This window comes from Pantherophis guttatus, chromosome 12 (assembly GCF_059756535.1).
Source record: "Pantherophis guttatus breed Tessera chromosome 12, ASM5975653v1, whole genome shotgun sequence".
In the NCBI taxonomy this organism is placed as follows: domain Eukaryota; kingdom Metazoa; phylum Chordata; class Lepidosauria; order Squamata; family Colubridae; genus Pantherophis; species Pantherophis guttatus.
This window is the reverse complement of record NC_142074.1, coordinates 22,970,219-22,987,016: the sequence shown is the minus strand read 5'-3', so window position 1 is coordinate 22,987,016 and position 16,798 is coordinate 22,970,219. Positions and strand designations below refer to the sequence as shown.

Here is a 16,798-nt window from a genome sequence, read left to right as displayed (position 1 = left end):
TCCCTTGAACTCTGGGCCAAGGATGCCTCTTGCGGGAAGCAGGTGAGGAGGAAGAAGCGGCTCCATCAGAACCCTTGAGAGAACATGGATCTGGGGCAGAGCAATGTTGCGTGTTGACCAAGATGTTTCATCTCCTGAAGTGGAACTCAACGCATCTTCAGGCTGGGGTTGACGTGTTCAAACACTGTGCTTCGCTATGTTCTGACCTAGGCTTCCCCAAACCACGAAGCAGACTCCTTGTCCCGACAAAAACCCCTTTTTATTAAGTTACGGTGAATTCTTCTCATTCACATCCAGCAAAGTCTTTCAAGGGTGAATTTACAGTCACTGAACTTATCTGGCTTGGAGAGCTGCCAGGCCGATATCTTCAAAACTTGGCAAGGAGTCACAGAGAGTCACAGAACCAATTAAGCGAACTAATTGTCTCCTGCAAACTCCACTCCCCTTTCATTCCTCTTTTATTCCTTCTGGGAGGGGCCATTCATCGTCCACCTGTGGCCTTACTCCCAAGTCGACCCTTGTTCTTTAGCTGTTCCCTTCGTCTGGCAACTCTGCACATGCACACACCGGGAACAGGCTCCAGCTGTTTGTCTGCCTCACTGTTGTCTGATTCCGAAGGCAGCAGATAACTGGCATCCGGCCCTGGCCCCCTCTCTGCCTCCGACGCAGAGCCCTCATCAGAGCCTTCCCCAGACTCCAGGACTGGCCCATGTTCCTCCCCAACCTCCTCACTGTCTGAAACTGCTGCCAGTTCTGCTGGCTGCTGGTGGACCATAACACATTAATGGGGTGGGCAACCTTATTTTTTCCCCATTTTTCACTGCCCAAGATAAGCCATTGAAGGCCACCAAGTACTGTAGATCACACAGGTGTAAATGGTGGGTGTGACCAGCTTCAAATAACACAGGTAGTCCTCGACTTATGACCTCACTTGAGCCCAATGTCCTGTTGACATTTGTTAAGTGGATCTTGCCTCATCTTACGACCTTTCTTGCCACGGTGGTCAAGTGCAGTTGTTCAATTAGTTGCACGACTGTTAATTGAATCTGGCCTCCCCGTTGACTTTGCTTTATCAGTCAGTCGCAAAAGGGGATCACATGACCCCAGGACACTGCGACCATCATAAATAAGAGTCGGTTGTCAAGCACCCAAATGTAAATCACGTGACCATGGCAATGCAGCAGCGGTCGTAAGAGTGAAAACGGTCATAAGTCGCTTTTTTCAGGGCCGTTGTAATTTTGGTCACTAAACGAAGTGTTGTAAATCGAGGACGTCCTGTAGGTGGAGGTCAGCCATTCCCATCTTCACATTTCTTCTGAGCAGCACACTTTTTTCAGAGGTCTGAACGGCTGCTCTAGAGATTCAGATTGTCGTGAGGACTCTACAGTGCCCAGTCTTAACCAAGGGCTTGGTTGCTGCCGCCTTTGCACGATGCAAAATCGAAAACAGAAGGCCTTATCTGATTCCTATTTAGTCATTGATCCCTTTTCCTAAGGAAATGGGATCTCTAATCCTGTGAGAGAAAGGCTAATAGATCTTTCACTTAGAACAGCAATACTTAATAAGTATCTACCGTAGTGTGGAGGAAAGGGGGAACTACAGCAAATAAAAGGTGTATCTGCAGAATACACAATACAGAATAACAGAGTTGGAAGGGACCTTGGAGGTCTTCTAGTCCAACCCTCTGCTTAGGCAGGAAACCCTACACCACTTCAGACAAATGGTTATCCAACATCTTCTTAAAAACTTCCAGTGTTGGAGCATTCACAACTTCTGGAGGCAAGTTGTTCTACTGATTCATTGTTCTGACTGTCAGGAAATTTCTCCTTAGTTCTAAGTTGCTTCTCTCCTTGATTAGTTTCCACCCATTGCTTCTTGTCCTTCCCTCAGGTGCTTTGGAGAATAGCTTGACTCCCTCTTCTTTGTGGCAGCCCCTGAGATATTGGAAGACTGCTATCATGTCTCCCCTAGTCCTTCTCTTCATTAAACTAGACATACCCAGTTCCTGCAACCGATCTTCATATGTTTTAGCCTCCAGTCCCCTAATCATCTTTGTTGCTCTTCTCTGCACTCTTTCCAGAGTCTCCACATCTTTTTTTTACATCGTGGCAACCAAAACTGGACACCATGTTCCAAGTGTGGCCTTACCAAGGCATGATAAAGTAGTATTAACACTTCACGTGATCTCGATTCTATCCCTCCATCCAGTGGATAAATCAAATACCTCTGAAGTCCCATCCACGTTATATGGATTTTTGGAATTTTGATCAGTTTCGAATGCATTTTTTAAAAAAAATGGTTACTCAAGTCTGGGTTGAATGTAAAATTCTGCTTAGGGGCAGCTGTCTCATAGTACTCTAAACTGGCAGGTGTTTTCCTAATTGTTGGTGTTAAAAGAAAATTCACGTGGGAGGATTAGTGAGCACCAAGTAGGTAACTTAAAAGACAACTTCATAGAAAACACTATCCAGGTGATTTGATGCCAAAGAATTTAAAAGCGCTTAGAATGCCTACAGAAGTAAAGGATTAACACTCTACATGATGCTGTCTACCACCCAGGAAGGGGGTTTAAGAACAGTTTATACGGAAAGGAGCTAAGCTATTGTAGCAAATTGAATTTTTTTCTCCCCATCAATTATTAGTCAATAATTCAGGCTGTTTCCTAAGCGAGATGAGAAGATCACAATATTTTCAGCATCCTTTGTTCTGGGATTATTCTATTCTTTTCCGGTTCCTTCCCAGAAAAGTTGTAATTCCAGTTATTCGTTTACCAAAACCATTTTTTTAATTCTACCTGTCATATCAAACCTTTTCCCCGTAAAATAATGTAGCTTTCCCCCCCCAACCCCCTTCAATTCTATCATAGAGTCATAGGGATGGAAGGGACCATAGAGATCTTCTGGTCTAACACCTTTCCCAAGGCCTCACAATATTTGAGAGTTGAAAAGAGGAGAAGGTCTTCTTCTAAGGAAGAAAGGAAGGAAGGAGAACAGGAACAGAGGGAGGGAGGAAAGAAGAAAGGAACAAAGGAAGGAAGGAAGAGGAACAGAGGCAAGGAGGGAGAGAGGGAAGAAGGAAGGAAGGAAGGAAGGAAGGAAGGAAGGAGAACAGGAACAGAGGGAGGGAGGAAGGAAGGGGAACAGAGGAAAGGAGGGAGAGAGGGAAGAAGGAAGGAAGGAAGGAAGGAAGGAAGGAAGAGGAACAGAGGCAAGGAGGGAGAGAGGGAAGAAGGAAGGAAGGAAGGAAGGAAGGAAGGAAGGAAGGAAGGAAGGAAGGAGAACAGGAACAGAGGGAGGGAGGAAGGAAGGAAGGGGAACAGAGGCAAGGAGGGAGAGAGGGAAGAAGGAAGGAAAGAAGGAAGGAAGAGGAACAGAGGCAAGGAGGGAGAGAGGGAAGAAGGAAGGAAAGAAGGAAGGAAGAGGAACAGAGGCAAGGAGGGAGAGAGGGAAGAAGGAAGGAAGGAAGGAAGGAAGGAAGGAAGGAAGGAAGGAAGGAAGGAAGGAAGGAAGGAAGGAAGGAAGGAAGGAAGGAAACATCATTCTGTTTCTTGGCTAAAGGTAGCCTTGAATCAATGATGTCTCCAGTCATAGACAGACTCCCACAAGAGACAAGTGACTTCAGTCTCATCCTCATCTCAGTTGGTGGAAATCACATCAACCTGTGGTAGCAGTTCCAGTGGTGAAGCAACCTTTGTGATACTCCACAAAAGTGGTAGATGGAAGAACATCCCACCAACAATCACCACCACAGTCAACAGTCAATGGAAGAAAACGATTTTTTAACTCTTTGCTGAATAGGCCAATTTTTGAAAGGACAAATTTCGAACTGAGATGGGGCCGATTCAACGCCAACTCCATCTATGTTTTCATACTAAGCTAGACTGAAAAAATCATGGATACTTTAGAGAAAAGAAAAGACTACATGCTACGTGCTTCGCACGAATATTTTGACCCTCGGTGTCCTGCCGTCATTCTTCACCATCCATCCATCATCATCATCATCATAGTTTGACATGAATCCTATCATATTTCACATCAGCTTTCCGAATTAGACTGTTGCATTCAAAAAAAAAAAAATTGGGTTAATATTAGCAAAAGACAGATGCTAACTATTCAATCTGGAGGAAAAAAATGAAATGAAATGGCTGACAGAAAATGCACTTGTCACAATATCCAGCAGATTAATTGTCAAGCACAATGGAATAATGTTAATAAAATATGCAAATTAGATACAGCCTTTGGGCTCATGATTGGCTTCCGTAGGGAATCTTGGGATCTGAGAACATATTGCCTAGCTGGGTACTTTTTTAATTTAGCAGCCTGAAAATAATCTTCACAGCATGAGGGGAAATTTGAAAGACTTTAATGGGGAGGGGGAAAAAAAACCCTGAATCGTTTTTGTTTGTCCTACTTCACGTTGGTGTTTATTAGTCAACCAACCATACCGAGTAAACAAATCCGACTGAAGACAGCGGTTAATCAAAGATTTCTCTTTGGAACGTTGCCCCTAAATCACTTTGGGACATCCCGGTGAGATTTGAGGCTAAAAGATAGGAATTTAGAGCAATTGTATATTTATTTGTTTAAAAGGTGCTGAGGCCATCTGAGTAAGAAGAAGGCAACTCCACAAGTATATTGAAAGAGACCTACTGAATCAAGATGGCCGACCAGGATTTTAATAGTTAATAGTTTGAGGTTCCTCCTGGGGGCATCCGTGATAAGAATGCCCAGGGAATTCTGGGAAATATGCTTTCAACTATCTCTTAGAGATCCCTGATCTCTTCCCCTCCAAACAGGGAAACACTGAACAAACTGGGTTGAAGCTAGATAGCAGCTGATCATCCATGTCTAGAGACGGGAGGAATCAGGTCAAATGTATGTTTAAAGGTAAAGGTAAATGTTTCCCTTGCACATATGTGCTAGTCGTTCTTGACTCTAGGGGGCAGTGCTCATCTCCGTTTCAAAGCCGAAGAACTGGCGCTGTCCAAAGACATCTCCATGGTCATGGGGCCAGCATGACTCAACGCCAAAGGCGCATGGAACACTGTTCCCTTCCCACCAAAGGTGGTCCCTATTTTTCTACTTGCATTTTTTACGTGCTTTCGAACTGCTAGGTTGGCAGAAGCTGGGACAAGTCACGGGAGCTCACCCCGTTACGCGGCGCTAGGGATTCGAACCGCTGAACTGCCGACCTTTCGATCGACAAGCTCAGCATCTTAGCCATTGAGCCACCGCGTCCCTTCAATGTATGTTTAGGTATACTGTAGTTAAATGTTTATGGAGATATAGTTGCAGTTTCTTTCTTTGACTTTTAGTTTCATGCTACAGTGCTAAGGTAGGAGTAGGGAAATCTGTCCAACATTGGTTAGGTTGTTCCAAGGAATTCCCAAGTGGTCTTCTTCACTGACCACTTCCACTAACAGAGTGAGCCACTTGTATATAAGAAGAGAGAAAACCTCACTCCTTTCTCGCACTGATGATATTCCCTAGTTGGGTTGTGAAAAAGTCTGCAAGAAAAGAGCCAAAGGTGCTTTTTCCAAGAAGGCAACTGGAGTTCCTTGGTTTTTGCTTTGAAAATGTTTTACTTCGCATCCAAGAAACTCTTTCAGTTCTGAAGAAGAACTGAAGAAGCATCTTGGATGAGAAGTGAAATGTTTTCCAAGAAAAACCCAAGAGAGTCCAGTTGTCTCTTTGGAAAAAGCACCTTTGGGACAACTGTGAGTTGGATGATTGAGAATCTCCATAGACATTTATCCAAGCTCAGAGGCCACCGAGGATTCTACACTTAGACTTGCTTGATCAAGTTGACTAGATTGTTCGATCAAGATGTTGTGGCCCGCCAGCAGCCAGCAGAGCTGGCAGCAGAGTCGGACAGTGAGGAGGTTGGGGAGGAACTTGGGCCAGTCCTGGGGGCTGGAGAAAGCTCGGACGAGGGCTCTGCGTCGGAGGCAGAGAGGAGTTAGACAGCAGCAAGGCAGAGGAACAGCTGGACCCCGTTCCCAGTGTGTGCATGCGCAGAGCTGCCAGAAGACAAGAACAACTCAGAAAGCAGGGTCGACTCAGGAGTAAAGCCACACCTTGGAGGTGATTGGCCCCTCCCATAGGAAACAAAAGAGGAGCGAATGGGGAGGGGGCTTTTGCAGGAAACAATTCATTCGGTCGGTCGTTTCAAGAGTGGAAAGTTCTGTTTGGACTCTAAGAGACTCTGTGCCATGTTTTGACTTACACTGCATTTGGAAACTAGTTATCTGGCACCTTGCCAAGCGAGATAAGGTCTGTGTTGATAAATATTCCTTTGAAAGACTGTTTGGACAAGCCTTGCTGACTGTGAATGAAAGGAATTCACAGTCCTGTAAATAAAAGAGGTTTTGTTGGGACCAAAACTCTGCTTCCTCTGCTTTTTAAGGAAGCCTAGGTCAGAACAGAAGATGACAAGGGCTCTACACTTAGACATGTTTGATCAAGTTGAATCGATTCACAACCCAAGGTGTGATAGAAATCAAATCAAACAGATCTTCCTCCTTTTCCCAGGAGCACAGAAACGCCATCCCCTATGTCTCTGAGCCCCTCGCCCATCAGCAACCTTGGAAGCACCACAAGCACAGCAGGCTCCTCTTCGGTGGGGACTGTCAGCATCCCCCAACGGATCCACCACATGGCCGCCAGCCACGTCAACATCACCAACAATGTCTTGCGGAGCTACGAACATTGGGACATGGCCGACAAGCTGACAAAAGAAAACAAAGGTATCGCCTCCTTCCCCTTCTTCTCCCTCTCCTTGGAGATCTGCTGAGGCTACGTTGATAATGATTAGACCCAGCATCTCTTGAATAGAATAGAATAGAATAGAATAGAATAGAATAGAATAGAATAGAATAGAATAGAATAGAATAGAATAGAATAGAATAGAATAGAATAGAATAGAATAAAGAATGGAATGGAATGGAATGGAATGGAATGGAATAGAATAGAATAGAATAGAATAGAATAGAATAGAATAGAATAGAATAGAATAGAATAGAATAGAATAGAATAGAAGAAAATAAAGAATGGAATGGAATGGAATGGAATGGAATGGAATAGAATAGAATAGAATAGAATAGAATAGAATAGAATAGAATAGAATAGAATAGAATAGAATAGAATAAAGAATGGAATGGAATGGAATGGAATGGAATGGAATGGAATAGAATAGAATAGAATAGAATAGAATAGAATAGAATAGAATAGAATAGAATAGAATAAAGAATGGAATGGAATGGAATGGAATGGAATGGAATGGAATAGAATAGAATAGAATAGAATAGAATAGAATAGAATAGAATAGAATAGAATAGAATAGAATAGAATAGAATAGAATAGAAGAAAATAAAGAATGGAATGGAATGGAATGGAATGGAATGGAATAGAATAGAATAGAATAGAATAGAATAGAATAGAATAGAATAGAATAGAATAGAATAGAATAGAATAGAATAGAACAGAGTATAGAAAATAATAGAACGAAAATAGAGAATAAAGAATGGAATGGAGTATATACAGAGGAGAGAGGAGAGTAGAATAGAGTAGAAAATGGAATGAATATAGAATAGAATAAAATAGAGAATAGAATGAGAATGCAGAATGCAGAATAGAATGGAATGGGAGAGGAGAGGATAGGACAGGACAGGGCAGAGCAGAACAGGACAGGACAGGACAGAACAGAACAGAACAGAACAGAACAGAACAGAACAGAACAGAATAGACTAAGAAAATAAAGAATGGAATGGAACAGAACAGAACAGAACAGAATAGAATAGAATAGAATAGAATTCTTTATTGGCCAAGTGTGATTAGACACACAAGGAATTTGTCTTCTTGCTGGTTAATAGAATATGCTGGTTCACTGAGTTGCATAGTTACTCTTTGTGGTGAGGATTACTCTTCACCAAAGGGGGAATCAATGGGTGGGAAGGCCCAGAACATTTCTGTTTTTTCTTCCTCATATAGACTAATCCTGTGAAGCGTATCAGCCAGGGCTCCGAGTGTGAAGGGGATTTGAGAAAAGGGAGTGTGAGAGGATGGGATGGTGCCCTGACCCTCTTAAAGAGAGCCAAGTAAAAGACCAAGCTACATACCCTCCCCCTTATAAAATATAAAGGCTCACTAGGGGGTCATTGCTTGCTATTATATATGGGCCCATGTCTGAACTCAGACAAGAACATGGAAATTTAGCACTCTTGCCAAGGTTTCATCCATTAGTGTTGATTCCTGCCTTATTCTGTTCAAAACTAGACATTCTGAAATACTACAAGTCCATTAAATATAAGTTCCAAGATGATAGATAGATAGATAGATAGATAGATAGATAGATAGATAGATGACAGATAGATAGATAGATAGATAGATAGATAGATAGATAGATAGATAGATGACAGACAGACAGACAGACAGACAGATAGATAGATAGGAGGTAGGTAGATAGGTAGATATAGACTGACACAGGTGAGAGAGAGACAGAAGTGTAGGTAGGTAGGTAGAGAGAGAGAGAGAGATGAGAGAGAGATAAGATAAGATAAGATAAGATAAGATAAGATAAGATAAGATAAGATAAGATAAGATAAGATAAGATAAGATAAACAGATAAATGGACAGATGGACAGACATGACAGATGACAGATATAAATAGATGACAGATGGAAGGTGGATAGATATGGATGTATAGATAGAGATAGATAGATAGATAGATAGATAGATAGATAGATAGATAGATAGATAGGAGGTGGGTAGGTAGATAGGTAGATATAGACTGACACAGGTGAGAGAGAGACAGAGGTGTAGGTAGGTAGGTAGATAGAGAGAGAGAGATGAGAGAGAGATGAGAGAGAGATAAGATAAGATAAGATAAGATAAGATAAGATAAGATAAGATAAGATAAGATAAACAGATAAATGGACAGATGGACAGACATGACAGATGACAGATATAAATAGATGACAGATGGAAGATGGATAGATATGGATGTATAGATAGAGATAGATAGATAGATAGATAGATAGATAGATAGATAGATAGATAGATAGATAGATAGATAGCGAAAGAGGTGGGGAGAGAGAGAGAGAATTGGGAACATAGAAAACTAACCAATAAATTGCATGCTACTTGTTTTGGGAATATACTGGCCCCTCCAGTAGACGAGCAGAAAATAACACTTCTTTCTGTTTTTCAGAGTTCTTCATAGACTTGGACTTGGTGATGGGTCCATTGACACAACACAGCAGTATGACCAACCTGGTCCGTTACATTCGTCAAGGACTCCATTGGCTTCGCATGGAAGCACACTTGTTGTAGTGACGGCCATGCCCCCCCTGTCACCACTCCATCCCGTTTCCTTCATCGGCACCCAGGTGATCCCCGATGGACAGCCACTTCCTCCTGTAACTGTATCCATAGAGTTTAATTTTGTTGCCGTCTCTCTTTCTGTCTTATACAAAACACGAACTGTTCTACCTGTCCGAAATGGAATTGCCATAAATGGAAAATGTAGCTTCCAAGCAGGGTACGTGTTCCTCGTGTTAAACCAGCGTCGGTTATATCCTTGGTCTACGAACTTCTAGATCCTGCCAATATTGCCATCTGTAACCTCCAGAATGGCCATTGCCTGCAGTATTGCACTTTGATCCAGAAGTATGTTTGAGGAGAAAGGGTTAATAACATTTTGAGGGCCCCTTTCGGAAAGTTCTCACGCCTGCCAATTAATGCAGAGGACCTCCCTCTTCCCAACACAACTGTTGTCCTTTTGAGACAAGCCATCCCTATCCTCAGTTTAGTCCTGACTTATTACTTGACAAGAGGTCATTGTTACAATCGCAGAAGTGTGGTCCTTAAACAAGTGTGATGTCAAGCATTTCCACGCTGCCGTAGACACCAAGACATACATAACACATGTATCACAAAAGACTTTGGGAGATCTCTATAGAGAGGCCAGTAAGATGTCACGTTTTGTAATTCTGATTTGTGGATCTCCATTTTTTTAAGGGGCTACAACCAGACCCTTTTTAAATCTATTTCACCACCATGGAAGTCTTTTAAAATGAAAACGGTATCCAGTAATCCATGCTGAAGGACTCATCTCTCTCTCTCTCTCTCTCCCTCTTCCTCCCTCTCTCTTCCCCTCTCCCTCCCTTTCTTTCTCTCCTCTCTCTCTTCTCTGTGTCTCTCTCTCCTCTCTCTCTCCCCCTCCCTCTCTCCCCCTTCTCCCTCCCTTTCTCTCTCTCCTCTCTCTCTTCTCTCTGTTTCTCCCTCTCTCTCTCTCTCTCTCGCTGTATCTCTCTCTCTCTCCTCTCTCTCCCCTCCCTCCCTCTCTCTCCCCCTCTCTCCTTTATCTCTCCCTCCCTTTCTCTCTCTCCTCTCTCTCTTCTCTGTGTTTCTCTCTTTCTCTCTCTCTCTCATCTAAAAAAAATTAAGGATGATTTTTTTTTGTTATTCTAAATATGTGGGGCAGCTCCACAAATTACCATAAGATTCAACTAAGGTAATCTCATTTAATTGAGCCATTTGTGGATGGAGGGATGTCCATTAGACAGCAACCGTAATTACCACCACGGCAATGGATGTCGTGATGGAAATGAGGCCAATTGTCTGAAGATGTCCTCATGTGAATGAAACTGTAATGTTATGCAAATGACATGCGTTGACCCTCCTTGCCTCATTTGCATGAGGATATCATCCTTGCTCAAAGATACGTTGAAATGGCCTCCTCTAGACTTCTTGGGAAAGGGACGGCTGGACTTGGTGAGCTGTTTCAGAGGGACGTCTAAAAGGAAACCAGATTGTTTGCATCCAGAGTCTGCTAAATAGGTTTTGTTGAAGCAAGGTTTCACTGTATCCAAAGTTGTGCTGGCTGGGGAATTCTGGGAATTGAAGTCCAGAGATCTTAAATTTGCCAAGGTTGAGAAACAGAGATGGAGGGTTCTCGTCTAGGATGGCCCCTTATCTAAGCCTACTGAGAAAGCTCAGTATAATCATTGTAATGACTCCATTTCTAGGATAGCCTAGAGAGGTGTTGGGTTGTTGTTTGTTTGTTTGTTTCATTCCTTACTACAAGGCTCCTGAGGTGTCCTTCCTATCTTTCAAACCTGTCCTTCTTTGTGGGTTGCAGTACGTGCCATGCTCTAAATGGTTTTAATGAAGCCCTTCAGGCGTTCAGCGTCATCTTCTATCTGCAGGAGGGCAATGGCTTTAATAGGAGCACCAACATGTCACGGGAGAAGGTTTGGGAGTTTTCAAATCCTTTCAGAACCAGGAGTGGGCTGCTGGGGGTTCTCAGCGGTTCAGGAGAACCTCTAGCTAAGTTTCTGTGCAGTTCGGAGAACCCGCAAATCCCACTCCTGGCTGGCCCCGCCCACCCTGCCCCACCCCTACCAGGAGTCTCCACGCGGCCCATTTTAGATGCAGGTAAGTGCAGGGTGCGTGTGGAGCCTCGGGGAGGGCGAAAAACGGGCCTACCGGAAGTTCAGGAAGGCCGGAAATGGGCCCATTTCTGGCCTCCAGAAGGCCTCCGGTGCCTGGGGAGGCCATTTTCGCTCAAAAAAAGCCTCCAAAACCTGGGAAGGGAAAAAAACATCACCACCACCTGCCGTGGTGCAGGAGGCCAACTAGGCCACGCCCACCATGACCACGCCCACTCAGCAACTGGACAGAGAACCCCTTGCTAAAATTTTTTGAAGCCCAGCCCTGTTCAGAACCCTCAGGCAAGGCTTTTCCAAAAACACCAGGGTTGGAAAAGAAGGCAGCAAATTCAAGTTTCTTGTCCTCCTCCCGTTAACTTTTGGCAGACAGCGACAGATGGAGGGGCCGCGAGATGAAGGGTTTTCCCAGGGCGGAAGGCGACGTGTGTGTCGAAGAAATAGTAAATTACCCGTCGTATTTTTCCCCACTGTAGTTCATCCAGTCGAGGCACCGAGCAGTTGATATCCCTACCAGGAGCTCTTAAACAGGATCCGCCAGTTGTTCGGCCTCTACCTATGTTTCCAACGCTAGGAGGAAAACCCCGAGATATTAGAAGGAAGACAGGATTAAAGTCCCTTTAACAGCTGCAGGGTGTATTTCTTTTATCACAGCAAAAAGAAAAGAAAGAAAAGAAACCAAAACGCAAAGGATAAGGTGAAGAAAGCCTTTAAGATCAGAGTCAGCTTCCATTACAGACCGCCTTAAATTTCAAAAAATATATTTTTTTTTCCCCCTTCTAAAAACAATAAGTAAGCCTTGGTAAGCCTTACAGAGTTATCTTATCATTTAATTTATAAGCTGTATCCATTTTGGACTGGTGCCAGTTTGGTTTAGAACAGCGCCAATCCTTACCTGTGAGTAAAAAAAAAAAAAAACAGGAATTCAGTCAAGCTTGATTTTAGGTACACTATAGTGCATTCATTGCTTTTTAATTTCTTTTTAAACTGGATATTGGCTAATATCATTTTCGTCTTGATTTTTTTCTTTTCTTTTTCTTTTTTTTCTTTTTTCTTTTTCTTTTTTTCTTTTTTTCTTTTTTTTTCTTTTTGCAAACAGCACAGGTCCTCCACAATATTCACATTAACAGAGTCGGAAGGGACCTTGGAGGTCATCTAGTCGAAACCCCCCCCCCGCCACCCAAGCAGGAGATCCTACACCATTTCTGACCAATGGCAATCCAGTCTCTTCTTGAAATAGACTCTGTATGAAGGAATAAACTTCAGGGACAAACATAAGGAAAGTCCTACTGATGTTAACAGTTTAACTCAGGGGCGAAATGCTCCCGGTTCGGTCTCTTTTTTTATTTTTAAAAGCATTGTTTCTACAACCTCTTCGGCTGAAAAAAATGCTTTTAAAAGTAAAAAAAAAAAGTCTCTGCCGATCAGGCAACTCAGCTGGGATCGTCAGAGCCTTTTGAAAGCATTTTTTTACAACCTCTGCACCGAAGAGGTTGTAGAAAAAATGGTTTCAAAAGCAAAAAAAAATTGGCCACGCCCACCTAATCACATTAACCCCCCACACCAAGCCACGCCCACAGAACCCGTAGTAACAAATTTTAGATTTTACTACTGGTTTAACTGTAAATGTCAAAGGGAAAGAGGTTTGGGGAAATTAATCCATGAAAAACTTCCGTACACGTAACCATGTAAATACCATTTTATGTCATTCTCTTTGCAGAATAATATTTCATCCGCACTAGATAATCGAGAGGAGAATCGCTCGTAGCTGCATTCCCTTATATGATCCTATAATTTCAAAAAGTGATAAACCAGCGATTCAAACTGCTGGGATATCTGGGGGAAAAAAGTTTTGCGTCCACGTGCCAAGTTTTTTTTTTTAACAACTGAGTCCACTCCAAATCCAGTCTTAAAGGTTAACTTGGTGGCAGTCAATAATTCACTTTATTTATTTTTTTTTAGAAAGAAAATGAATCTAAGTCTTAACATATTTGATTCCACATTATCATGACTGTAGTTCAAAATTAGAAAGTTCTCCTGGCAACGTTTGGCTGGTCTACAAAAACTATTGCTGGAATTTGATGATTTCAACCAGGATAGAGAGATTTTGCACAGAAGAATAGATTTCCACGGTGACCCAAAGGTGCTTTTTCAAGAGGCAATCGAATTTCCTTTGTTTTTCCTTGAAGACGTTTCGCTTCTCATCCAGGAAGCGTCTTCAGAACTTCTTCAGAACTTCTTCATCCATGACCTGGATGACTGAGAATCTCCATAGGCAATCTCGCAGAGAGTTTCTCTGAAATTTGTGGCTTGAGGTGTGATGAGAAGGACTGAGAATACAATGTCTGCTGGCGATTCTTTTACTAGCTTCATCCGAATATCTTCTTTGCTTGCGTCTTCTTAAGCTTCCATATTGGAAACTGAACATAACTTCACTTCCCATCTGGTTCCAAGAATTGCTTCATATCTGTGATGAGGACCTCACAGTCTCTCAAATTTCTTACTTTTTTTTTTCCTCCTTATTCTTTTCCACTTCCATATTAGATTCATCTTTCTTCTCCATCTGTCTGATGCATTCCGACAACATGGAATAGGGCAACCATCTTCCTATCCAGATGTCTTAAGGAAAGTCACGAGACCTTATGCAGTCTGCTTGTATCTCTAAGCCTCAGTTAGAATTACAATAGTGGCCAAAATTGTGGAAACCCCTTTTGGGAAAAGTGTATTTTCTAAAACTAGCTAATAACACCGTTTTTTTTTTGTTTGTTTGTTTGTTTTGGAGTAGTACCATAAAATTATATATCAATCGAAAGATAATTTAATCAAAAATGTAATGCAATAACTTTTATGAAGGATTTGCTATTAGAGTAACAGTTACAGTAGAAAGAAGAAAAGTGAAACACATAGAAAAAATGAGATCTACAAAAATGATCACCATGTCAGTTAATACTTCGTTGGGTAACCTTTAGCATGAATTATGGCCTTACAATGTCTTCCCATGGAGTGAACCAAGTCTTTTAGTTCCACATCTGTTATCATGTGAAACCAAGATTGAATGATGGCTTCTATTAACTGGGTTTTATTGCTGGGTCGCTTTTGACTAACCAGTTTCTTTAGTCTGCTCCATAGATTTTCAATTGTGTTAAGGTCTGGGCTATTCCCAGGCCGTTCCAGCAGTTGAATAGGATTATCTTGAAACTCCAAAAATACCAAAAGTGGTGTTATTAGCCATCAAACCTCAAAAATACACTTTTCCCAAAAGGTTTCCACAATTTTGGCCACTACTGTAACTGCAGCCCAAGGCAAGGAAATCATCCAGGATTCTTTGGGAAAAGAGTAGAAAAGGATCCCACCTCTTCTTCAAATCTCCTAAAGAAGGGAGAAAAGGCGTCCATCAAAAATTAGATCTTCCTTTCCATGCCGGAAACACAAAAACTCAAGAATTGATTACAGCCTCCAATTCAAAGCCAGGAAATAATCTGGGATCAATTGGAAAATATCCCATCTCTTCTTCAGATCCCCCCAAAAGGGAAGAGGATCCATCAAAATTAGATCCGTGCTGGAAAGGTTTCTAAAAGCCCCCAAATAAGACACTATCAGGGGTGCTATTCACTTACTTTCCCTACCGGTTTGCAAATGTATGCGCACAAATGCGCCCTGCCTTCCTCGCATGTGCTTTGCTGGAGTGCATGCCTTGCGCATGTGCCCAACCTCAAAAACATGCCTAAATAGGATGGATAGAGCCAGGGCGGGCCCAACCATGATTTCTGCTACCGGTTCGGGCGAACTGATCCAAACCGGCTGAATGCCACCTCTGGGCACTATTAAAAAGGGGGAAAAGTTGCCCACCTTGAAATCTATTCCCCCGTTCATCTTCTTGAAAGCCTCATTTGAGAAGACCGACCAAGGTTACAAGTTTGAATTATTGCCCCGTTTAAAGCAAGTGGATTTCACCCCCTCCCCCATACTTCTCCCTCCCCCCTTCCCCGTTGTTGAGTGAACGGCATTTCCTATCAATGGTGGGAGTGTAAATCAGTCACGGTAATAGAGCACCAGTTCATTCTGAACGTCTGCCAATAAAAATCTCTAGGGGAAGAAGAAAAGAAGTCAACAATGGAAGTTTGCTAGCTCTTTGCTAGCCGTGTCGCAGTGAAGGTGAATGCCCCAAACTTGATTAGCGGGCACAATATCGGTCCATAGACCATGTCAGTTAAACGGGGGAGCTCTTTGCGAAAGAAATAATTGGTGGATTAAGGGATGACATCAAAGGACTTGGCCGAGTTGGACAACTGCCAGTGTTGGGCAGGCTACGTTCTTAGACAGGCTAAGAAATGAGAAAAATATGGCGACTTCCAACATCTGAGGGGAATGCTGGATGGTTTTAAATGCTGGCTTTTTTTGGGCACACGCAGACATGTAAGAATTGACTTTTATCCAGACTAAACTAGAGGGTTTTTTTTTTTTTAATTGTTTTGTTTCATGAATAGATCTTGGAATTCAAAAGCTGCTTTGTGTGCCCTGTAAGTTACACATACACAAAAAAAGGCAGGAAATTAATTGGAGTCCTTAAGAAAGAAAAGCTTGTAGGTGTCTTGAGGGAACAGAAATCCCTCTGATCGAAGGAGTTGACTTGACCAACAGAGATTGTGACTTCTTAAAGACCAAAACATTCATTCTTTCAAACGTTTTTTGAGGACTGTAGACCCTATTCTCTGTATCTGACCAACAAGGCTGAAATTTCGGTAATGTTATGGGATAAAAAAAAAATATTTAAGGTTCAGGGCTGAATATGGCTCCCTCTTCAGATACTGCATTCACGCAGCTTAATATCTGTTTAATAACCTATCCCTCGATGGCTTCCAGCTAAACCTGTGGTTGAGCAGAGTTTTTGAAGGCCTCTTTGCGGTCATAAATTAAGGACTAACCTTCAAGCAACAGCTATTTGTCATGTCCATTGAACAACTGTTACATGCATTTTGCTGTTTCCTGTTTTCCAGCCAGGTTCTTGCAAAGTTGATGCTTTGTTTTATTTTGGAATGAGAAAGAAAAGAAGGGGGTTAGATGGAGGGCCCATTTCTTGAATGTCGTCTGATTCCTACGTGTAGACTCGAGTCTTAATTTTGCAGGATAATGGACATCCATGTCTCTGTGTGTGCAAACTGTCCATTATTTACCATCCACCCAGGACAGCTAACTCAATAAGCAAAGGAGGCCTGGAAATTCACCAACCATATTTCAGGGAAACTAGCTATTCATCCAGAACTACTTGAGAATGCTAATGACCTACTTACCATATTTTTCGGAGTATAAGATGCTCCAGACTATAAGACGCACCTACCTTTTTTGGTGAGG

At 42.4% G+C, this 16,798-nt stretch overlaps 1 protein-coding gene across 1 annotated transcript in view; it reads left to right on the top strand.

Annotated features, from left to right (window-relative positions):
• AFF2 (ALF transcription elongation factor 2) overlaps window positions 1-9,532 on the top strand; it is a 287,858-nt gene extending 278,326 nt beyond the window's left edge. The window contains exons 20-21 of the mRNA XM_034438607.3: window positions 6,531-6,745; window positions 9,208-9,532. Coding sequence (XP_034294498.2) covers window positions 6,531-6,745; window positions 9,208-9,329 — 337 coding nt within the window. The 3' untranslated portion in view covers window positions 9,330-9,532. The remainder of the gene's footprint in view (window positions 1-6,530; window positions 6,746-9,207) is intronic.
• Window positions 9,533-16,798: the final 7,266 nt, after the last annotated feature.